The following is a 26,264-nucleotide window of genomic DNA, read 5'->3' on the forward strand; positions in this document are numbered from 1 at the left end:
ATTGGTGTGTAGACTTATATTGTTTAAACACTGATATGAAAGACAATTCAATGTACAAAAATGTAAATGCATCAAGATTTCTATATTATATTTAAAATGTTGCATCAAAGTACATTTCTACGTAGACAAGTATTACTTCCTTGATGTAGCATGTCCAATCATGGAATTTTGCTGAGCACCGTTGTTACATCTCAATTGTAATACGTTTTATTTAATTCATTGTTTTTATATTTTTGTTAATCTGTTTTTTGTAAACATTCAAAAATATAGAATGATTTCTTAGAGTTTTTTTTTCCTATTTTTAAATTAATATGATTAAATACATTACAGTAGCGATAAGTGAAAATGTCAGAAATAATTGACACCACGCTTCATGCAATTCATGTTAATAAAATTAGATAGACTGCACTAATATAGTTTACACACCAAATCAGACAAAATACAACATTCTATACCTTAAATAATAAATATAGTGCATGATTACAATTTAAGAGAGATAAAATAGTATCTTATGGCTGCTGCAAAAAGGTCAAAGTTGACGGTCGCATCATCACATTGATGGGAGTAAGTGAGGACAGGACAATGCTCGGGCTCTAAATGAGGACAGGGAACATTAAAGTTCAAGTGGGCAAGTAACTTGCTACTGTCAACCACTCCACTTACCAGTTCTTTTTTAGGAAAACTAGATGTCCTATACAGTGACGCTAATGCAGGCTCTCAAATTCAAACAAAGTCAATAATTTAGTGTATGGTACGGGCAAAATATAAACTCCAAAAACTGTAAAATAGAATTATTTAAGAACTTAATTTTAATTAAATAACAATGTAATGGATGCCAAATCATAAATTCAAACTCAATTTTCAGTCTTACTAAAGAAACATATAACTTAAAAGTTGAAATTTTTGTAAAAAACATACAAGATCTACATTAAAACTCCTACGTTTTGTAAGTGGTTTTGCAAATCTCAAAAACATGAATAGAAAATGACAAAGTACTATCAAATAATACACCCAAATCTTTTAAATCAGACTGAACTGATTAAAAAACTTGAATAGTCAAAAATAATTGAAAATTCAACTGTCATTTGAAAATTCATAGTTTTTAAATAATTATAGATAATTGTTTGTTGAATGCTTTAGCAAAATCTGTGTAAACCATGTCCACCTGTCCTCTTTTATCCAAAACTGAAGTATAATAATCCATGAAAAATTAATGGTTAGTGTTTATTTATGGACTTACCAGAAAAACCCATGCTGCAACGGGCTGTTAAAATTCGTTACATATGTGTAGAAAAATTCTACCATATAAAATTGACTCCAATAACTTAACAGATGTTGATAAAATAGCAAAAAGTCTTTGTTTTTAATTTTTCAGGCTTTTTAAATATGGAAACTACTTTTGTAACTTTCCTGGGATCAGGAAAGCAATATGATTTAATTGAAATATTAAATAAATGCTTTAAAGGTTTAACTAAATACGCAAAATATTCTTTAAAAATATAGGAGGGTATACCATTTGGATCAAATAAATGTTTAGACTTTTTAAAAAGAATTGAAAAGTTCGTTGAGTGTGATGCAGCCAATGCCTGAGTGAACAGGCAAACTGAGCACACCACTCATCAACTGGTTACATTTTAGATTGGAGGTGTTGTACACTGATAAGGAATATTGAGCGAAGGCCTCTGCTATTGCAGTGCTGCCCTCCACCTTCTACCCGTCCACTGTCATGGTTGTAGTCCTGCTTCCTGTCAACCTCATCTCCACAGACCAAAATGAAACAGGATTGTTCACAATACCTTCTTTAAGATAAGAAGTGTAGTTTGGGTAATCTACTCTAATACACTGTTTTGACTCTGCCCTGATTGTCTTGAATCCTTCCAATAAATATTCATATTATAATGTTTTATATCGCTTACATATACATTTCATGCTTTTAATAATATGTATTGTACTATACAAAAACCAATGAAGGTACTTAGTTTTTGGCTTAACTAAAGGTATATGTAAATTAATCTTAGAATACAATAAATCATAAAACTATTAATACTGTCATTAAAATCAGAGATGTTTAAAACCGATTTCTAATCAAGACAATTCAGTGAATTCTTAGATAGGCACCTTTTTAAAAATGATATGACTTATTAACTTTATTAATGACACATTCAAAAACAGATTCTGAAGCAGGATGATGACGTCTAACTTTACTGTAGGATCATCATGTGAAACATTTAAAACAGAAATGTCAGTCAAAACTATGTCTAGTGATCTTCCAGATCAGTTTTATACTTTATTTTTTAATTTAATATTATACATTTGAATAAAGAATTACAATCATCTGCAAATTTCTCCACCATTAGTGAATGTAAATGTTACCTGTTACTGGTAAATAAAAATATCCTATAATTAATATCTTTGCATTATTAAATTTATTTTGTTCCAGTTTTCCAAAAAACAATTTATAAGAAAACAATGGTGAATTAGGAAGAAAATATAAACCTCCAAATAATTGAAAAACCAATTCTTACCCAGATATTTTCTCCTTTAGTACTCAAATCATAAAGTTGGTAGGATTTAATATTGTTTTTTGTGGCTAGCAAAACACTACTACTCACAGTTTTTAAACCTCCCCTATCCTTTTTATAAATATTGTAGGTATCATCAAACAGTTCAGAGTTATTTATTGATCTGTTTAGCCAGGTCTCTATAAACACAATAATTTTATAGTTATTACTTATGGCTCCCAAGTTAAAAGGTAATGTTTTAGTCCTCAATCACTTTAGGTTTTGATCATAAATATTAATGTTATAAACCATTCATGCTAACCTAGTTAAATACATACAAGATAAACTTAGTCTAAATATTAACAATATATAATTAAACTAATAAATAGGAATAATATATATAACCAGAATAATATTAAATAACATAAAATGAGGAACTGGAATAAATAACCGTAAGCATAAACTATCAATAAACGGTTGAATAATACATTTAAAGCAAGGAGACACAGAAAAAATAAATAATATAAATACTAAATAGATATAAAACAATACAAACTTGAAGATGACAGTTAGCTGCTTATCTGTCAGACTGAATGGAGTGCGAGATGTTGGCATCGGTCAGCGAGGTGCGAAGCACGTGAGGTCCTTTCAACCCTTGTCCATTTCTAGGTTCTGATCTCAGGCGTTGCAAGTTCGAATGGTCCTTGATCATCACAGGATGATCTCTATTGGGTTTTCGAAGAAAGATTTTTCCGGTAGCAGTAATTCATATAAACTTATACTGCAGCTCCTCATTGAGTTTTCGAGTGTCCATTCACAGGATCCTGGTTTTTCTTGTCATTGACGTATGTGGCTTGATCACCTGAGAAATCCAGGTTTGAAGCAGAGAATCCCTTTTTCGTGATGTACCACACTTGTTCCATATCGAACCTGCAACAGAACTTAACGATTCTGGAATGGTAGCAAGACAATACACAGCATCAATCATTGTCGGTTCCACTCTGAACTCTAAGACATGATTAACTGCTATCACCAAATCAGTCATATTTTCCTGGGCACTTTCAAACAATTAAGTCTGTGAAACATAGAGAAAGCTTAGTTATTGTAAAAAGGTGGTTTCCTCGAATCTTTTCGTCAACTTTGGCGACCACATCGTTAGTCATAAAATGCTTGGATTTCTTTCTGCACTTCACAACTGGTGGAATTTTTTATTGCAGCACACATTTCAGATTTGAATATATAAAAAAACGGACAGTGCGGAGATGTTCCCGTTGTCATGGCTGGACGCTGACTGAGGTGGCGAGCACGAGCACACCAATATATGATTGGTGCGTGCCCGGCAGCGTCACGTTGAAATGTTCCTTACTTTCTGAATAGCCCTTGTATCATCCTTAAACTCTACTATCCAATTGTGTTACATTAATATATTTCAAAGTTGCACTGCCTGACTCAATGTGAGTTATCTTAGAAAGAATTAAGTTTAGCTTGTCTTCGATGGCTTGCGTGTCACCTGCACTTCAAGCATGGGTGCACACAGTCTTGTTAGTTATTGCAGCAGACGGCTCGGCAGAAGGCAGTTGTTGATACACAAACGATGTGGTGGTAAATGTCATAACCAGCTGTGTACACTCACGTGTTCAGACGAGCGATTCGTCTGCCTGCTCAATAACCTCACTTTACTTCACGAGGCAATAATTAAAAACTAATTTAAAGGTTTATACTTGAAATTTGCATTAAGTTAACTTTGAAAGTAAAATATATATTTACACCAAGCAAAATTAACAATAATTTACTAAATAACTCTTATTAAAAACTCATTTAAAAACAAAATAACAGAGAGTCATGTATGTCTAATCCACGTGGATGTACTCTTTACTAAGCATCAGTGTTCTTCTCTATTATCATTTATGCAATATTTATATTCCTAATATTTATAACACAATATACTTATTTGTTTAAAGAAGACTATATAATATATATATATCAATATTGCAGGAAGATTAAAATGTTATTTCTTTTAAATAATTGTCTAAAAGTAAATATTGATTTGTTTCAGGATGATGTTTCGCCGAAAAAACGAAATTATGAAAGTGATGGTAGTGATTCAGTTCCTATCCCTCCAAAAAAGCCCAAATTTGATGTTAATAGTTCAGTAATTTCAAATGGCAAGTCAGCACCTGGTGAGAATGGAGATAAAAATAAGAAGCCAGAAAATGATTCAGTAGTTGAGAAAAATCGTATTGAAGAAGATGAAAGTAGTGATTCAACACTTTTAGAAGATGAGAGTTACCTAATTAACATTTTGCCTAATGAAGAAATATTAAAAACCATACCTGAATTAGATCCTGACATCACTGTCTCACAACCTCACTTGAAAGAACTTACTGAGAAGAATTTAACACCAGATTCTTCAAATTTTCAATCGCCGGAACAACAAGATGAAAATAATGTTAATAATAAAAGACAAGGCATATCAAGTGATGATTTAGTACAAGATCTCAAAAAATTTAAAAAGAAGGAGGAAAATTTAAATAAAACACCATCAGAAGAAACTGAAATTGAGTCCAAAAATGATGAACAATTATGTGAAGATAAATCTTTTGCATTATTGAGTGAGGCATTAGTGATAGAGAACACCAGTCCCCATGTTGATGTAGTTGATAAAGATAAAACTAATCATAACATAAAAAAATCTCCAAAAACTGCTGTTACAGAAGATTTTGGAAGTAAAAAGGAGAATGAATTTGATTCATCATTAGCATACAGTGAAAATATTTTGAGTACAGATACTACTAGTACTGTTGAGGCTGAACCATTGTCAGGTATAGAAGAATTGGATGATCAACTAAGCCCTGTGAAAGAATTAAATTATAATCCTGGTGTAAAAAATGATTCTAACACAGAAAATAATGATGAAAAAATTAAATTAGCAATGGATTGGCTTAATAGCACTGTTAATGATCTTTCAAATCTCAGTACATTAATTTCTGTTAAGGCAAATAAATTTAAGGAAAAGAAACTTAATGAAGAAAACTTGACCTCATATAATGATGTTTTAGCTATAGCAAATAGTGTTAAGAAACTTTTAAATGGCATCCACACAAATTATAGAATGGTAGAACACGGATTGGAAGATCAACTAAACCCCTGGAAAGTTTTGTCAGGGTTAAAAGCCCCAGAGAACGAAACACATTTAATTGAAGAGGAACTAGATAATAAAGAAAATAAACCAGAAAGTGTAAATGATTCAATTACAAACGAAACAGGATTGTCAAATAATGAAACTCCTCCTAAACTTGCAGAAGATGACTTGCCTAGAAGTCAACCAATATCAAGTTCAAATGATAGAGAACCTGAGAATGATGTGAAGATGGGTAAAGAAAGTTCCAAAGACTGTAATGACTTAGATAATACTCCAGAGAATATAGACTCGTGTAAAACAATCGAGATTGGCAGTATGGGTGTCAATAACCAAACAACTGGTGAACATTTTTTGAATGATGATAATAATAGTCAGAGTAAAAAATGGGTTGGTTTGTTAAGTGATGAATCCAGTTCAGAAGATGATGTTGAAAAGATGGTGAAAAAAGATAGTGATAGTGTTCAGGACACTTTAATAACAAATACAGAACATGTAAAAAATGAAGACCTTGTTCAAAATTCTTCTACTATTGATGACATATCAGTAAATGTGACAGAAAGGGGAGAAAATAATTCTACTGAGGAAATATTTCATGGAGATAATGAAAGCAGAACAGTTATTGAGAAAGATGCTCAATGTAATGAAGCTTTGCAATCTATGTTATGTACCAGTTCAGAAGATGACACAAAAAGCTCTCTTAGTGATTCTAGTTCTGACGAGTCTGATGACATTCTGTTGGATGATTCAGACTTGGACATTGGTAGCAAAAAGGTAATTTCCAATAAGGTATTGATTTATAAGATATTGGCTGTCCTTTTAACTGCAATTTGTTTTTCATAAGTGTATTTCTGTTCAACTGGTAACGTGTTGAGCAGTTAAAACCTATTATTATCATTGGTTTTTTCCCATCTTTGACTCAGCCTCACTTTCACTTTTGTCTACCTCAAGTTACAAATATGTGTGCTTAGTTCTCTGATTAAATTTTATAGTTAAGTCCTCAAACCTATTTATTTATAGTCAAAGTATAGGCATTGCATAAGGTTAATGTAAACATAACTCCGTTTCTTATGTATAATGTTTGAAATTCTGAAACAAGATAGTATAAAATAAAAATATTTAATAATTTAAAAACAAACACTCATAATAATATATAACTCATTGAGTAATATATCAATTTTTTGTACAAGGCCTTTCGTTTTTTAATGACAACATCATCAGATCCTTGCTGTTGAAGACAAAAGATCTGTCACTAACAAAATAAAATAATTATTGAAGTGTTTGTTTTTAAATTATTAAATATTAAATTTGCAATAAATAAAAAAGAATTTTCTACAATTTAATCAAAAGATTTATTCTTAATTATAGTCTTTTAATCCTCTGAGTGGTGAAAGACTCTGCAGCGTCTATTAAATCTTGTTCGCCAGTGGCAGAGACGCTCTAGCGTCTATTAACGCTAGCCCCTTTTGTTCCGGTATTTCCGATGTTATGCCGCGACTTTATACAAGGTGTTTGAAAAGTCTGGGTACGGCTTAATATATTACAAACCATAGCAGATAACATCTATAAACTTTGCACAGTGTTATATGGCTATGTAAACTATTTTTCCTTGCTATTACCATGACATGCCAACCATGGGGGGCCCACAGAGGAAAACATGAAAATCTTAAATTAAAGCATGGGTCGAGTGATACCTCATTTGAAAGAGCTCACTTAGTAGAGTTCAATGCCGAAAACCGCATCTCAAAAGGTTTATCCAATCAGAAATGGCGGGTTGTTTTAGGTACACATTGTGATGTACATTATGAGGTGCCATTTCTGATTGCAAACTGCAATGGGAGAACAATTTGAACATTTATTGTAAATAAAAGGTTAGTTGCAATTTATTCATAAGTAAGTACAGGGTGAGGCAGAAAGGATGAACGGTTTTCAAAAAAGCAATATGTCGTTACCTGTGCATAAAAAAAAACATTTATTTACAGAATAATATTCACATGATCTTACCATTTTAGAAAATTAATGTTTGAAAACAACATCTGACAGGTGACGGCCGTTTTCAGCGATGCACTTTACAAGCCGCTCTCGGAAGTTGGCTTCTACTCTTTCTAACATTGCCCTGCCAATTTGTTCGACTTCCACACGAATTGCTTCCTTTAGTTCTTGAAGTGTACGTGGTTTATGCTGGTAAACACATTGTGAAGTACATTATGCGCTGCCATTTCTGACTGGATCGTCGTATTCTGATGCGGTAGGCGGCGTTTCACTCTACTAACCAATGGTTTCACTGATTAGTATTTATAAAAAATTAAAAAAAAAAATAGCAGTCGTGGGACTGCCGATAGAAGTGAAAACGGAACTATTAAGTTGAGAGTAATTAAAACTATATGCAAAAATTATATGAAATTTTTTATGTTTTATTTATTAGTTACATATAATGGGTTAAACAAATCATGAACAAAATATAAATACAAAGTGGTTGAAAAAAATTATATGAAATTTTTTATGTTTTATTTATTAGTTACATATGATGGGTTAAACAAATCATGAACAAAATATAAATACAAAGTGGTTGAAAAAATAATTAATATACAATTATCTTAATTATACATAGTATTTATATTTACACGAATTTCAATGAATTCAAGTTTGAACATTATTTTCATTATTTACATCATTGTCATCATTAATTTCGACAATACTTAGATTATCTGTTCGTTCAATCATTTCATTGTATTCTAAAAAAGATACAATAGGTTTATGGTAACTGAAATAAGAAATAAAAATGTTTGATTGAAATTTATCTAAATATCGTATAAAAACAGCATCGATAGTCGTTTTATACTTTGTTGTACTGACTTTTCGATCATTAGACATAGTCAAACCTAATGTTTCATTCAAAAATTCAATTAATGATAAATTTTTGTCATCTGCGAAGTTAATATTAAAGTCTCCGCTTAATATCAATGTTTAAAAATATATTCGTTGTTTTCATTATTCATTTATTTGTATAAAAATATTAATATGTTTCATACTCACTTTTATATTGAAGTCAATGAATTTAAATTCAATAAATAAACAGTAATCCTTCAATTAAATAATTACAATAATAGTCAAATTAAAAATTCACTTAAATAAACAAAATCCAGTACACACAAGTTGAACTTCCCACGTGGTCAATTTAACTTTACTTATGTATTCTACACTCTAATACTTAATGTACAACGCGTCACATTTACAATTACAGATGTACTGCTACTATAACGTATTGTTGACGTGACTCACAAAATTATACTTATCCAAAAAGCGTCCAACGCGCACATAATACAGTCAGAAATAGTCGATGTATTAGTGTATACGTGTACACAGGCTACTGCGCGTGCGCTAGTCTGGCTCTCCATAGCTATAGATATACTATTATCATTAGCATATTACATTGCGTAGATTTAGTATTAGGCGTTTAATATATCATAAATAGCACAAAGTGACTAAAATAGAATAAACAAATTTTCCAAAGATTATTAACGTTTCCATGGAAATCACTTTAGCGTGTCGGTGACGCGAACCGAGGATTTTACCCTCTACCAAAACGCTCAACGCGCCTAAAGAAGTTTTCACTTCAAAAATTAATTCAAAAATTAAGTGGTAAGTTAACTATTTCACCAACAAAGAGCAATTGTAGTACTTCACAATGTGTACCTAAAACAACCCGCCATTTCTGATTGGATAAACCTTTTGAGATGCGGTTTGCGGCATTCAACTCTACTAAGTGAGCTCTTTCAAATGAGGCATCACTCGACCCATGCTTTAATTTAAGATTTTCATGTTTTCTCTGTGGGCCGTCCCCCCACGGTTGGCATGTCATGGTAATAGCAAGAAAAAATAGTTTACATAGCCATATGACACTGTGCAAAGTTTATAGATGTTATCTGCTATGGTTTGTAAAATATTAAGCCGTACCCAAACTTTTCAAACACCTTGTATATTAGGTATGGTTAGAAAGAACAGGTACCACACTTTAATTTGATATAGTATTTAGATAATATACTGGCACTAGTGGAACCCTTACAACCAGTTCATCAACCTACTGTACTACCTCCTGGAGCAAATGGAGATGTTCCTCACCGGATTGCTCTTTTACCAGGCCGTAGTAAAAGTCTTTGTGCAGCGTGTGTACACACCAAAAAATGGGCAAAATTCACTTCTGGTGTCCAGCTTGTTATTGTGGGGTTCATTGGGAGTGTTTCCCTTACTTTCCATTACTGGAGGCCTCTTAAACCAGGAAGAAAGAGAAGGAATGAGGTTAGCTCTGATACTGACTAAAATGCAGTAAAAAACATGTCTACATGAAAGTTTTGATCAGCAATTAGTGTTTTTTTTCTTAAGGAATGATACATAGACATAGATATTTAGACATAGATATTTATTTGTACAAAACGTTCTTTACATGTTTTTTACAATAGTGAACTGGTACATTGTCATAATATACAATACATACTAAAGCCTTATAGTAATTTTATTATATTACAATAAAATTTAGTCAGAAAAATAACAAACACTTGATTTTTATTTAGAATTAACTAAGGAGGTTTAGCTGTAGTTCATCTATTTCATATATAGCTTTGTCAATAAGAACAGTCTTTAATTCATTTTTAAATTTTCCTATGGTCATTGACTTAAACGTTAAGGGTAGGTTATTCTACAATATCAACCCCGAATACAAAGGGCTTTTTTCATAGAATGTTGAGCGATGGAGGGGTATTCTAAAATTAGCGTTATTTCGAGTGTTATAATTATGTTGAAATCTTAGATCTTCTATTAGTTGGTCTTTGCTTAAATGGATATAAACCAACAACTCATATATGTACAAACTGGTTAAAGTTAATATTTTTTTATTTCTAAACAATGATTTGCAAGGTGCTCGAAAATGAGAATTTGTCATTATTCGGATAATTCTTTTTTGTAATCTGAAAACTGCTTTAATGCCAGGAGCTAGACCCCATAACACAATCCCATAACTAAGAATTGATTCCACATAACCATGGTAGACAGATTTTAGAACGTCAAATGAAACATTTTCTCTTAAGTGTAAAAATATAAAAGAAATGGATCTTAGTTTTGACAGAAGGTCATTTAGATGAGCTTTCCATTTAAAATTACTATCAATTTTAATTCCCAAGAATTTATGTGAGTCAACTAAATTTGGGAAGTTAAAATTGCCATTTTTATTATTTCTAATACCAAATTTTATTACTTGGGTTTTATCTATATTAAGTTTTAAACCATTGGAATGAAACCAAGAATCCAAATCATCCATCACTTCTGAAAGAGTGATTATTAGTTCTTCACTAGTAGAGCTTTTGATAATAGCTGTTGTGTCATCAGCAAATAATATTAAATCTTTGGTAATAGATCTAGGAAGATCGTTTATAAAAATTAAAAAGAAAAGAGGACCCAAGATAGAACCTTGTGGCACTCCCACACTATTACTTTTCCAATTTGAATACACTTTATTGTAGTTCTCTTGAATAACTGTTCTTTGTTTCCTTTTTGTTAGGTAAGACTTTAGAAGGGACAAACAATTTCCACCAATGCCATAGTCATGTAGCTTTAACAGTAAGACCAAATGATCTACACAATCAAACGCCTTAGACAGATCACAGAAAATACCGGCTGTATTCCGTGACCCGTCCAGACCATGTAATATGCTGTTTGTAAATTCTGTCAAAGCTGATTGAGTATTCATGTTTTTTCTGAACCCAAATTGTTTATCGTAAAAGAGTTTGTTTTTTTCAAAGTAATCAACTAATCTAGAGTGAATAATCTTTTCAAATATCTTTGAGAAATTGCTTAGAACTGAAATAGGTCGATAATTATTTAAATCTAACTTCGAGCCCTTTTTAAAAACTGGAGTAACTTGAGAATACTTTAATCTATCAGGAAAAATCCCTTCATTTAAACATTTGTTGATTATTTGTGTCAATGGTTCTGAAATGATATCAACAGAGATTTATACATTTTTGTTCTGAATTAAATTTTAAACAAAATGGCTATTTTGGAATTGTGTTAAAAAATTAAATTCAGTTACATTTACTCAGCCTAACATAAAAACAAAAAATTTTAATTTTTTGTTTTGGAATTCAACCCATTAGTTTTTCAAAGTGGTAAGTGTTTCAAATTATTACCATTGTATTCTGAGTGTTATGTAGTTTAATTTGATATATAATATGTCATACTTATATAATTTACTGCATTTTATATAAATTTTCTTTTGCGAACATACAAAATCAGTAAAAATGTCCTGCCACTTGGAGAAGAAAGTACCGCTACTCAGAGGGTTAAAGATATATTCAACACATGTTACTTATTATATTAGATAAATAACTGACAATCTAAGCCAGCCTGATAATACAAATTTAATATGGGTGACCTAGAACAATAAAACTGTACAACCTTGCTTTTTACTATGTTTTTTTTATATGCAGATTGAAATTAGAAGAAATGGAGAGATATGTGCATTTGGTAAAAATATTCCATGGAGCTTTCTTTAATGTGAAACTTTAGCTGTGAATAAAAGAGGATTAATTACTTCTGTCATATGTATTTGTTATAGCCATTTTGATTCATCAGTCATTTTGTATAATGTCTGGTTATTGTGCATAATGACCAAATTCAGTAGTCAAAATGATAAATGAATGACTTTAACCAGTCATTTTACATAATACCTAAGTGATTTAGCTAAATGAATAATATTCCTAGGAAAATAATGACTTTGACTTCACATGAAGGATAGAATTACGTGATCCAAGCTTAAATTGAAGAACAGTCTTTTTCTTATTTTCGCCAGAAGTGCGGGGGTAGCATTTATGGTTGGTATTTTCCATACCAAAGTATGTAAAGTGATCTGAGCATGGAAAAGTACTGATAAGAAATGCACCTGGCCAGAATTGGGGGCTTCAATGGTGGCAAAGGCGCCACCCCACACTTCTGGTGAAAAACATTCCTCGAGAAAGTACCTAAATTCAAGCTCAAACCAAATAAGCGGTACCGTACAACTATGCAGACACCCAACCATAATCAAAACTAATAGCATATTATCTGCCCGAATAAAAACCCATGTATGTGTGTAATTAACAATTAGCTACGTTAATTACTTTGGCATAACATATACAGTTGAGCCAGACCAACCATCCGTGATGCATAGCGGCCGAATCGAGAAACTTACCTTCTTTGTTCGAAAAACCCCATATTTTGACCCCAAAGAAGTTGGGAAAATAGTTTTTAACACCCAAAATAGCACTTTGGGGGATAATTTTTTAAAGATTTTAAAATATAAATGTACCTTATTTTAAAGGTCTCACTATTCACTGATCATTTTTGAAAGGTTTAAATTTATTTTATTTCTTGTATACAGGTGGTCCAAAATGTCAAAGTTGTAAGTTTATACAGTTTTGTTTTAGCATCACAGGGTCCTCACATGACTAAAACTGTGATTAAGCTGTGAATTTAATTTACATAAATCCGGAAGTGTGTTCTACCATGGCTTAAAACTCCTCTTGTTCAATAATATGTATACCTTGATCGTCCCTGAGACCACTAAGCGGCGAGATGGGATTTTTTGCTGAAGCCTTGCACAACCCCACACACTGTCAATGTCAGTGCAGAGTTTCTTCCAGGCTAATCTATTAACCGTACGGACCTTGCAGTTGTACAGTGCAAGAGCCTTGTGGTAGGTCTCCCAAATTTTGCTCTCCTGAAAATAGAGCCCTGAAGATTCCGTCTCTGTCGAGGATGTGGAATCCCCATCATCATACAGGGGATATGTTGATGTAATCAACAGGGTTCATCCAGCACCAGCCCCAATCAGCCAGACTGTGGAGATATCCCTGGAAAACAATTCTAGAACAGGAATGCTGTTCACATAGTTGTTTACAACAATATAAGATCTGGCATTATTAACATGAGTGCTAACAATTTGACCCCTGCCATGGAAAGCCTTGATATTTTACTCTTATAAATCCAAGGTTCCTGTATTAGAACACAGCTGAAGCAGCTTTAATGTGCCGCAGATTTATCTCAAGAACTAGATTCCTATGATCAGTAGCATTACCTTGCGTCCTCAGCTGGTCCGCTTGACCTCTACATCAACACCACCAACTGCTGAATCTTAGTCCATGTTAGTTGAGCATGATGAACAGGCAGAGACATCCAAAGCTAAACTGCCAGATGCAACTGCCTATTGTTGCCTTTCTGTTGGGTTCTTGATTTCAAGATCAATAATAGGTCCCACGAGTACCGAAGAAATAAAAGGTTCACTCACTCAGAGCCCCGCATGACTAGATAAGGCTATTTATGCTTGAGAGGGTGCCCAACCCCCAAGGGCTCAGTTTGTGATGCACTGCCATGCATCCCTTAGGCAAAGGTCGCCTCACACTGTGGAATTGGGAGACCCTCAATCATGCAAAAGCAGTATGTGGTACGATTCTGGACAGGCCAGTCGAGACTGGTCATAGCCAACCTGGCACTACTACTACTGTCCGGTGCTGAGTGCACGATCGGAGCACTAGTGTAGATCCTGGGGTTCAGTCAAAAGCAGGGCCACCTCTTGCCGAATGCTTAACTAGCGTTTATCCAAGCCCAACCAATCGTTGGATTCGGATTCCCCATTGGTCTTGATTGGCAACTGAGTGTCATCCCTGGGGAGGTACTTTTCCAGTTCATTTGGGTTCACCCAAACTGAGGTCAGTTCATCCCCCTAGAACTCAGCTTTCCGCGCTCTATCGTTCACAAAACCCAGACTGCTTGTGTCTGGGCTTTGTGGAGTTGTAAACAATGGCTGAGCATTGGTGCTTTCAAACAGAAAGGCCGATTTCAATGTCTAGTGCCAAACCTGCCATGAGCGTGTGTAGTGGTGCAGGACACGGCACTTTTGGCGTCTGTAGCCAATTTCACGTGTCTCAATTCAGCTTGAATACTAGTGTATTTCGTTTCATTTCTGATGTTATTAACATTATTTTAATGTTAAAATGTGTGACTTTAAAACTGAAAAGTAAAGTGTAAGCCTGTGTCAAGAACCACATTAATATTCCACTCTACTCTTGTTCGTTGAATAATCTTTCAAATATAAAAATTCTGGTATCTTTGAATGCAGTAGCAGTAGGTAACTGTGGAACTCAAAATAAACTCAAAACGGTATTGCCACTCTTCTGTATCGCCTTAAAGCACAGAACAGCAAAGCATTATCTAAATTAAACAATGTTCTTTGTTTATGTTTTATCAAGAGACGACTGCTGGATGAGGTGGGGAAGAGGACCTTGATTGGTAGTAGAACGCTGAAACTTTTGTTAGCCTTCTGAAAGAGACCCGCAATTTTGCTGCCACAGCCAATAGTTTTTACCAGTGTTTCTAAATCACACTAGGACTGATCGATGCAAGGTTCTGCCCCCTGCTTATGTCGTAGCCGAAACCTAAAATAAATTTGTATTTCATAGGCACGTCTGTACATTCCTGCACGGTCGTTCAAATTGTTGGGGAAATAAGGTAAATTGTTAAAAAATTATTCGTAAATTTGTTCAAATCTAGGATATTTCAGATTCATAAAACCTAAACACAAGCAATTCAAATTGAAACATTTAATTCAAACAGCAAGATATGAGTTTCATTACACCTATCCATATCTCTTAAAAACTAAAAGCTTTTTTTTAAAGTTTGGTTTTTATGTTGGTTGGTTGAAAAATGGCACCAAAAATACTAATTATCATGGCGTTTTGTTGAATTACAGCATTTTGAACTCCTGTACTTACCATAGGTTCTTAGTGAATTAGTTAATACATTCTACTTTATTTTTCAGCCAAGAATATTAGTTACAAAACAAATTTCTGGTTCTAAAAATACCAAAAAAGAATCTGGTGACAACATTAATAAAGTTGAAGTCAGTGAAAATCCTAATAAAACTGAAACAAAAAAAAGAGAAGAAGAACTTGACAGTGAAGCTGAAATAGAGATGTAAGTGATATTATGTTATATAATTGTTGTATTTTAATATGTTTGCAAGAAAATTTGAAGTAATAAAATATATTTTACTAGGTGTTTTCAATTGAGGGTTTTGATCTGTATAAGTTGCCGTCACTTGTTTTAGTGCATAGTTTGATTTATAGTTTATTGTTGAATATATTTAAAAAATTCTGTATTGGTAATGGATCAATTTTTCATTTAGAATACCTGTATTTATACAAAAGAGTACATTTTCTTAGAGAGCTAAAGTTTATGCAGAGGAATTTAAACAGTTTAATAAGGATAGACTGTTCTAAGATGGGAGAGTCTGAAGGGATAAGAATTACCATGTAATTTTAAGAAGTACCCCCAGAAAGAAAATAGTGTTAAATATTAAAAATGGATTTTTTTGTTTATGAACTAGAAGTGAAATAATTAAGCCCATTTTATGGTCACAGTATTTAGTATAATACAAGTTGCATAAGTAATTTTTGCATTTTAATTCATTGAAATCTATTTTAAATTATAAAAAAGACAAATTTAAAATCTTTATTCAAGGTTTGGATTTTGTTCACTGATTCAGTCTAAAATATGCATAATTTATAACTAGAGAATGAGGAGATTAACATTTTTAAGAGTATAACGGTACACAACGGAGGAAGCACCATTAAAGAAAAGTGTTATAGGACTGGAGAAATGAATGGCATGTTTAGTGCGAACTCACCTCTCAACAATCTCAAAACAGAACAATAACTCCAATGAAATCCTACAGATGCTTTACCAATGTTCTCTTATGTATTTGTGTGCAGAAATGTTGATTTCTGGACTACAGAAATATTTGTTTCCTAAATTATATTAGGTCACAAAATCAAATTGAAAAGATGTAACACCGAAAGCTAGTAGATTGTATAATTTCTTTCCTGCATTGACACTTAAATTATCCCATAACCGAGTAGGCGTTGTTGCTTCTTACTGTTTGGATTTCACGAACACCATTTATTCTCTGAACTTTATGAAAATTCTAGATTTTTAAATTTTTGTATGTATTAGTATTTTTGCTGGAATTGAAAGACGAAGACTCTCTGAGTTAGAAAACGTTTTTGTGTTAGCAGGTATACTTTTCTTCAATCATTGCCTTAAATTATTCCACTAAAGTTTTCCATTACTTATGTTACTCAACGAACATTACTTCTTGTTCTGCGTTGTATACTTGATGAAAGTGGTTTTAGTATAACAAATATATTTGTGTTACTTCCACAAAATTTAATTTCAAAAGCCTTATGAAATTAAATTTTGTGGAAGTAATAAAAAATGCTTTTTATACTAAAAGCATGGCTTCTGCAAAAGATCTGCACTCCATTTCACATTTGCTAAAATCTGCCATAGTACTCTGTATAACATTAGCTTAAAACTGTAACATTACCTGGCATTATGTGTGACACTAATTTTTTATTGATAAACATGAAAATAAAATTGTTTTTCTATTGTGTGTTTTTTATTTACAAAATTCCATTTCTGTATTATTACTTTTATAATATCTGTATTTTTATTGTCTCTAGGTTAACAGATATGACAAAACTGAAAAAGAAAACATTGTCAAGAAGGTTGACATCTGTGGCAAGCTCAGGAGAAGAGTCTGAAAGTGAAAATGACAGTGGTAGTGATCAAGTTGTAAATATTAGAAAGGCAAAGAAATATAATAATGAAAGCAAAAAAAGAAGAGAAGAAGAAAGAAATGAACTGTTCAGGTTCTTGGATAGTAATTGCAGTTCTGAAGGTTTGAATTAATTACCTAAATCGTACATTAGCTATTGTGTAACAGTGTTTTAATAGTTAAAAGTCTATATTTATAATATTTATTTAACGTAAAACTTACTAAAGTTTATGTGAAACTAAATTAATGTATGGGTTTTATTATATCACTATAAGGCTCAGATTAAAATATAGGCAAACTTTGCTGAAATTTCAAATATTTAGGGGCACTCTACTCTCAGAGCCACATGTGTAAAAAAGTCATGTACACCTATAAAATGAGATAACGAATTAAAAAATATAAGTCAACATTTTATCATTTTTCACTACAATTTTGAATTAAACAATGCATTTTTTGAGAAAAAATTAATTTCAAATATTTAAATTTATTAAAACAGAACAGTACATCAGGTTTTACCAAATGTATGTTTTATAACAAAACACATTACTGATGTAATTAAAATATTTTTAAGTTATATAAATATTGGCAAATTATACATAGATACAAACACAGTGTTTGGGAGACAATACACTAAAAAAGATACCAGTAAAAGCAACCAATTAAAAAATCAATAAATAGTTATAAAATGCAGAAAGACTTTTTATAAACTTATAACAAATATTGAAACAAAGAAAATGTAACTGCATGTCCAGAAAACCATGGTAGTCATTCTCGGGAGTGGGTGTGGGTAGATGTTTTATCTGTAGCAGAGAATGAAAAATGAAAGTGGCCAAATGTAATTTTCTGTCTTCCTAACTGATGTGATAATTTGTTTCTCATGAATTTAATCTTGTTTTTAATATTAATAGGGGATATTATCAACTATGTTAATAGGAAATGTATTAACAATTCTCTGATAGAAAGAGTCGAAGAATTGGAGAATTTTGCCATTGTTATATTTTATCAAAGGCAAATGAAATTAGGTCATAAAAATTCCTTAGAGTGCAATTTAATTTACTTTCTCAAAAATGTAGTGAGATTTTCTTTTACATTCTGTATTGAATGATGTTTATACTACTAAGTTATGTAATGTAGTAAACATTTAACAGTAAGACAACATGAGAACCTTGTTTACTAGATACAATTAATACAAATAATCCACACATCTAAAATCAAATTCATTAAAATTTGTATCAATCAATTGGTGACTAAGGGGTTACATTTAGTTGTCAATTTTATATTAAAACTATACTTTGAGATTGAGATAGATTGTCAATTTACAGAAGAAGTGGACATCAGTAAAAAGGATTTGGATGTGATTGAAGACCAGTACGGGTCCAGTAGTGAGTCCATGACATTTGAGGACTTTAGCCAGAAGATGTTGGCAAGGATGCACAAGCAACAGAGAGAACAGGAAGAAATGAATCTTAAGATACTGCTTGCCCCTGACAGCGATGAAGGTAACAATAAATCTCTTTTATTGATTATTATGATAATTATCAAATAAGTAAGTATGAATTGTTATATTTTAATCTTTTGAAACAATTCAAGTAACATCAATCAATATTAACTTTTAGGTAATGTGCTACCAATAAACTAATTGTACAAAATGAAAAAAATATTAAAATTTCTCAATAATTTTTATGTAGAAATAGAGTTCAATATAATAGGTAGAGTAAGAATAGATTTTTTACACCTTCTTAAATTTGCCGCTTTTAACAAAAACATTATACAAACACATATTATGGAATTATGGATCTTGGTTGGACACAAATAAAATGTAATACAAAACTTACTTCATAGACCCATTCTAATTATGTCAATATTAAATCTGGTTCTTTCATATAAACTGGAATTTACTATGGATGGGTGTACAAGAATCTAGAAATTTAGCACTAGGTCTTCATTCTATACATTTCATTAAATGAGGTTGTAAATTTCATTGCAATAAGAGTTCCTAAATGAATTTTCTGATTTAATATTAACTTTCTGAATATTTTGTTGTATTTGGTTTATAACAGGGAGCAGAACCACATGTAATTGTTGAATTTGCTGAATAAGAAATAAAAATATATTTCTTATAAAGTTATGCTTATTTCAGAGATATAGAGTAGCATGTAATATTTGTAAAGATAAGCTGCCTTTCAGTTTTAACCTTCTCCTGTACGAATTGTGGAAGACTGTACTGCTCATAGCAGTGACCACTACTTCTGGGACTGTCCATGTGCGAATTGTAGAATGTACATTCTTTGTGTATATTTTATCATCGCTCTACCTAAAATTATGTTTTATACGTTGTTTCAAAATTTATAAAACAGGCTTTGATACAAACATATGCACATTTGTTTTAATACAAAAATTTATTTTATTTTGACAAATAAATTACCATGTGTATAGATCGCTAAATAATAAAAAAATTACTTAAATAGAGTATTATATTTTAATATTCAAATAGGTACGTATTTAAAATAGATCTTTCAAATTGTTTCTTGTTAAATAAGTAAGTTTTATTTATAAAATAAGTCTTTTTGGTCCCATACAAACTCATTTCTAACTATATAGACAATATTCTTTATTCATAAACGTTGAGTTTAGAATTTTTGTCAATACAATAAAGGACATACAGAACATAAAATTTAAAATATCAGTTCATGATGCAATTGATTTCCAGTTTATGAACTCTTGAATAGTGTAGAAGGGTTGCTGGAGAAACCAACTTTTGAGTGAGTTCTTCAGGTGTTTGACTGGGGTTTTCTTCAGTGAGTCTGGTAGAATGTTGAAATAGATTGCTCCTTTGTATGATGGTTTCCTCTCATATAAACTTAGGTGGTGTGTTTCAAGAGCAAAGTGGTGTCTATTTCTTGTGTTGTAGCAGTGATGGTCTCCAGTTCTAGTCTGTCCAGTTGTTACAGAGTGCAAAATAGTATCAATTATATAAAGAGCTACTACTGTTAAAATCCTCAGTTCTCTGAAGGCTTCCCTGCAACTGTCTCGTGGTCTCAGTCCAGTAAGAACTCTGATGGTTCTCTTTTGTATTACTAATACTCTTTGTAAATTTGTTGCTGTTGTACTTCCCCATACAATTATTCCATATCTAAGATGGGACTCAAAGAGAGAATGGTAGGCTGATTTACCCATATCTATATTGCTAATTTGTTTAATTCGTCGTACTACATAAAGGCAGGAGCTAAGTTTTTTGCAGAGTTTATCCACATGAGGCTCCCAGGATAGTTTGTTGTCTAGAGTCAGACCTAGGTATTTTGTTGATGTTGTTACCTCTAGCTCTGGGAGACCCCTGTGATGGTTTCGGGAGGCAGTGAAAATTAGCTGCTGTGTTTTCTTCTCATTTAGTACCAGATCATTGATATGGCAGTATTGCTTTGCCATATCAAAAGCTATATACGAATTGATATCAAGTTGTTCTTTGTCTTTCTCAGTAATAATAAGGGCAGTGTCATCAGCATACATCACAACCTTGCAGTATTTCTCCAGATATTGTGGGAAGTCATTTGTCAAAAGAGTGTAAAGCACTGGAGCAAGCACAGATCCCTGAGGTACGCCTCTTGTTACTGGTAACAGTTCCGACTTTATTTTGTGAATTATTCCGTTGCTTGATGATGTAAGCTCTACGAGTTGTTTCCTGTTGCTCAAGTAGCTTTTGAACCAGTCTGCCTCTTTGTCTTCAATTCCTAATATTTTAATGTTTTAATTGTATAATATTTAATGTTTTTAACTTTCTAGATAGGTGCTAATATTATAGGTTATAGTTTTATTTACAATTTTACAGTCCATTTTAAATAGTTTGTAATAGGGATTGATCAGGATGTTGTTTAGTACCTTAGTTTATTCCGTTGTGTCATTTATGAAATTGTATTATTTATTATGTATGAAGATAGGTGGAAGAGAGAAATTCTTGGCAACTTTTGGTAAAAGTGTTTATATGTTTAATAATATTTATAATTAATAATATTGCCTCCAGACTATACCACTTAGGTGTATATTTGACTTTGCTGATGCATTTTTGTAAGATGGCAATAAACATATATTTATTTATTTATTTAATGATCTGAGTTTTTTAATTACTAAGCCATGCTCTAGGCAGTCAAAGGCCTTACTGAAGTCTAGGAAGGTACTTGTGGCTATACAACCTTCTTCTAGTTTGTCGATGATAGATTCAACTAGCTGAGTTATTGCTGTGGTTGTTGATTTATTCTTCTTGAAGCCATGCTGTCTTGGAGTAAGAAGTTCATTTTGATTCAGGTGGCCTAGAAGTCTTTTCAAGATGACACGTTCTAGAATCTTTGAGAAGGTTGATATTAGTGAAATGGGGTGGTAGTTGCATGGTTCATTCGTTTGACCGTCTTTATATTTAGGATATATTTTTGAAGTTTTTAAACAATTTGGAAATATTCCTTGGGAAAGAGATTTGTTAATTAAATTTGTTAGTGGGATGAGAATTTCATTTTTGCAATATTTAACCAATTTTGATGAAAAATCATCTTCTCCTGCTGAGGACTTTTGTTTTAGTCCATTGATAATTTTGCCAATTTCATCACAGTTTGTTTTATATAAGTACAAATTGGATTTTGAGGTGTCTTGGGTTATTGTTTTCGTGTGCTTGTTATTCTGCGTACTGTCCATGAGTGTTCTTTCAGCTGTGGTTGCAAAAAATTCATTGAGATGATTTGCTATTTCTGTTGGTGAAGAGATAGTTTCCCTGTTGACGATGAGAGTGTCTAGCTGCACGTTTGAGGTACGAGACTTTCTTTCCTGGTTAATTATATTCCATAAAACTTTGGTCTTGTTGTCTGCTTCCTCAAATCTGTTTGCGATCTCTTCTTTCCTAATTGTTTTTAATTTCAGATCATAGGCTTTCTTCTTTTGTGCTGCTCCCATCTTATCCTCTGGTTTCCCTGTGAGAATTGCTCGGTTTATGGCTTCTAGGTAATTGTCCTTGAGCTCATTGCTTTCTGCATCCCATATTTTTTTGAGGTTGTTATTTTTTAGTTTCATAGTAGAGAGAGGACAGGATATGTCTAATGCTTGTTGAAGTGTTTTGTGGAACATTTCAAATGCATCATCAACATTGCTTGTTTGTAATACCTTACTCCAGTCCTTTACTTCCAGTAAAAGTCTTAAGTCCTCCATTGTATGTTTGTTTATTTTTCTTGTCAGTGTCTGTGCTGGGATGAGTCTTTTGTCTGTATTGATGTTACATAACTGGGCACAGTGGTCGGATAGTCCTGTGTCGAGGACTTGGGTAGATATGTCAGCTTCACTCATGTTTGTACATATAAAGTCAATGGAGATTTGGCTACTATGCGTTATTCTTGTGGGGAGCAATTTAAGTCTTCTCAAGTCATATCCTAGGAGTGCTTCTTCCAGTTTCAGTGTGTTTTCATTCACTGTCATGGCATCTACATTTATATCACCCATTACAATCATAGGGTTATTTGTTGTAAGAGCGTTGTCTAGTTGAGCCATGAGTACTTCAATGGCTTGGTCAAGATTACTGCTAGGTGGTCTGTATACCCCTAGAATATACAGTTGCTGTTTTTTTTCAGTTTTATTTTAAGAAGGGTTGTTTCACATATACATTCTGAGGCTGGGTTCGATGTTGAGACAAGTGTTATGTCATTTTGCACATTGGATTTTGCAAATACAGCAACACATCCTTTTTTGTGATTCTGTCTGCTGAACCCTCCAATTAAGCTATACCCTGTAAGTCTGGTATGTTCTAACTTTTCAAACATTAGGCCATGTTCTGATAGTATTACTATGTCGGGCTTAGTGTAGTGAAGAAAGTGTGTTACTCTCTCAATTTTATTCTGTAGTCCATCTACATTTTGGTGTGCCACTACTAATCTTTTACTGTTTTTGGCTTGATATATTTTTTGTTTACAACAGTCCTGGTTTTGTAGTTTATTTTCTCTTTGTCTTTTTGTTTTTGTCCCTTGTCTAAAAAATGAGTGCTTTTATTACTGTTGTCAGAGGATTTGGTTAATTGTCGTTGGTTTTCCCTGTAGCAGTCAATGTTTTTATTAAAAAATTCTTCAATGGATTCAGATGGATCCAGTTTTGTTGCAGTTACAGAAGGTTTTTCACGGCAACATCTAGCAGAAGATGAAGTTCTGAGCTGAGAAATTAGTTTGTCCAATACAGATGAGGGATCCGGGAAGTGAATATCAACTTCCACCTCTATGATATTAAAATCTTCATCGTCGCTTAATGCTGTTATAGACAGTTTTTCTGGTGGGATTTGGCTGATTCCCTCTGTTAAATTTGTCAGTTGGCTGGGTTCCCCTGTCAGTGCTGTTACAGACAGTTTTTCTGGCGGGGTTTTTTGCAACTAGTTTAAACAAAACCTATAAAACATACAATAATTTACAAGTAATGCTATGTTTATCAGAGAACGAGATAATTACACATAAATCAGCTAGGTAGTATCACAATGCAGAGAAAATATATCAACTCTAACTGCATATTACTGGCTGATTTTTGCCAATAATCCGGGAGGCGGACTAAGCAAATCTTGTTGATATTCGCCGTTTGAGCGGGAGAGAGTTAAGAATAATTCGCACGAATGTAACATGTACTCCATTCATGTGTAGAATAGATTAAATCACACAATTTTATAGGCTGGGTTGAAAATATAAATAGTGAAATTTAAGTGTGTAGAGTGTTTTCAAACCGACAGCCATGTTAATTTTTATTCTATTAAATATTGAATGAACCATAGTATTTAACTGTTATGGTTAATAAAAACAGGCAGAGGTGTTAAGTAGTTAAGCTTCTTTTCCACAGTTTAAAATTGTATGTAATGGTTATTTAGGTTCAGTGGGAGGAGATGACATAGTCTTAGAAGATGGCATGAAAAAGAAGAAGAAAGGTATGGACTAAATATAGAATAATTATTGCTATCATCTTTGTTTTGTTCAAACAATTTAAGTAACATGATGGTATTGAACATTTCCTGTCAACTTCATAGTGTTTGAGTAACATATTTGACTATAGTAAAAGTAAGACAAAAAGAAAAAAATACCAAGATTTTTATTTAAACAAAATCTAATACTTCTTCCACCCTGTAACAAATGGACAGAATACCAATCATCATCATCATTACAATTAACTAAATCTGGCGTGTGTCGAGTCAGATAAATGTTGACATTTTTTATGTTTTAGTATCTAAAATAAATGAATTTTTAAAAGTGCTGTTTTAGGAGTTGAATTGTAGTAGTGACAAAAAGATGTGAAGTCAATATCTACTGTTAACATTTAATTACATTTTCCAAATAATATAAAACAAAGAATTGTTCAATAAGATCACTATTAAATTGTAAAAATACTTCTAGATATGATTTAGCAAATGATGTAGAAAATTATATTAAAGAACAGTACAGATGAAATAATTTTTCCAAAATATTTAATGTTTCAAAATGGTAGACTAAAACACAACAAAGTTAAGATTTTATAAAAATTGTTATAGGTTTTTTTTAAAATAAAATGATTAAACTAGCAAATTATTAATTCTAAATGTACTGAACAAAATTTTGCTCGAATACGTATAAATAAATACTCATAAATTCAGAGTGTTAAAAATTTGTTATTATTGCAAAAGTTTTATTTATTTTTTTTTACCTTGAAATATGAAATAATAAACAAAAAATATGTGTTTATAAAAAGCTCAGCTGCCAGCTGACAATCACAATGATACTGATTCTTGACTAATATTTTTGGTTTGACACACCTTTCAGTTGGAAATGTCTGCTCCTAGTAATCTTCAGCAGCATAAGTTCTTTTTCATTCCACTTTCCTCCTCCATTAGTGGTAGAATATCACTAGAAGCCTAATGACAGTCAATAATGATTGCACATTATGACTTTGCCAGTTCTAGCGTTACAAAGTATAATGCAGAACATGTTCCAGGCAGGAATATCACACATTCTAAGAAAACATTATAAAAAGCATCTTGATAAAAAGCATTTAAAAACAATCTTAAATCATGTGTAATCATCTAATATTCAACAACAAACACACTTGTAAAAAATAGTTAAATTGCCAAAGGTTATTTTTACTAAAATGTAGAAATAAATTCATTTAAAATTTGTTTCTTCTTATACCAAACCCCTTTTTAATTCTTTTGAAAGATAAGTGAATTATGCATCAGAAAATAAGTAACAATCAGATTTTTAAAAATTAAAATTAACTATAGATAGTGACTTTTCTACGGAAACAAAATAAAAACCTAGAGGTTTGTGTTGTTAAAAAAACGGTTTTGGAACAAATTCAGTTAAAGCTCATTTTTTACCATAAAAATTTGTAATACTTTAATGATAGAAACCATTTAAAAAGAATGAAAAATCATGTGTCATAAACCATTACTCACTAAAACGAAACTCAAAACGTAAACATAACCTTATTCAGGCAATTTTCAAACAAACTCTACAACACTATCTTTATGAACACTTGGACATATTATCACTGGCACAAATATCTTCTAAAAGTTTTCTTATGTCACATTCATAATTTTTAGTATTAATTTTAATAACTAATATAACTTAGAAACACTTTAAATGAATAAAAATGCATAATTATTACAATTTATAATTATACAATTATACATAAACACTCTGTTACTCATCACAATGCAACATCGCGATCCAAATGGGAAAGTGTTGTATTTTTAGATGTTTACATCATCTAACAGCAATACAAAGTAGAAATAACATAAATATGTTTTATAAAATCATGTTTTAGTTTGGCAAAAGAAAAACTTAATTTGTAATTGATTACATTCGCCAAAAGTTAAAAAAAGTTCTGTTTAGCAATGTTTTTTGCATCAACAACTATGTAGCGTTTAACACATATTTCTTGGTAGATACAATTGAAAATTTTAGTTAGTTTATTTCTTACCTATGTAGTCTGTAATCTATATATCTAT

At 31.9% G+C, this 26,264-nt stretch overlaps 1 protein-coding gene across 7 annotated transcripts in view; it reads left to right on the top strand.

Annotated features, from left to right (window-relative positions):
• LOC124359619 (transcriptional regulator ATRX-like) overlaps positions 1 to 26,264 on the top strand; it is a 137,009-nt gene that overhangs the window by 31,225 nt on the left and 79,520 nt on the right. For all 7 annotated transcript variants that reach the window (XM_046812517.1, XM_046812513.1, XM_046812520.1 and 4 more), the window contains 5 exons: positions 4,558 to 6,414; positions 15,488 to 15,642; positions 17,190 to 17,407; positions 18,607 to 18,783; positions 24,156 to 24,212. In XM_046812517.1, the coding sequence (XP_046668473.1) occupies positions 4,558 to 6,414; positions 15,488 to 15,642; positions 17,190 to 17,407; positions 18,607 to 18,783; positions 24,156 to 24,212 (2,464 nt within the window). The remainder of the gene's footprint in view (positions 1 to 4,557; positions 6,415 to 15,487; positions 15,643 to 17,189; positions 17,408 to 18,606; positions 18,784 to 24,155; positions 24,213 to 26,264) is intronic.

This window comes from Homalodisca vitripennis, chromosome 4 (genome assembly GCF_021130785.1).
Source record: "Homalodisca vitripennis isolate AUS2020 chromosome 4, UT_GWSS_2.1, whole genome shotgun sequence".
Classification (NCBI taxonomy): domain Eukaryota; kingdom Metazoa; phylum Arthropoda; class Insecta; order Hemiptera; family Cicadellidae; genus Homalodisca; species Homalodisca vitripennis.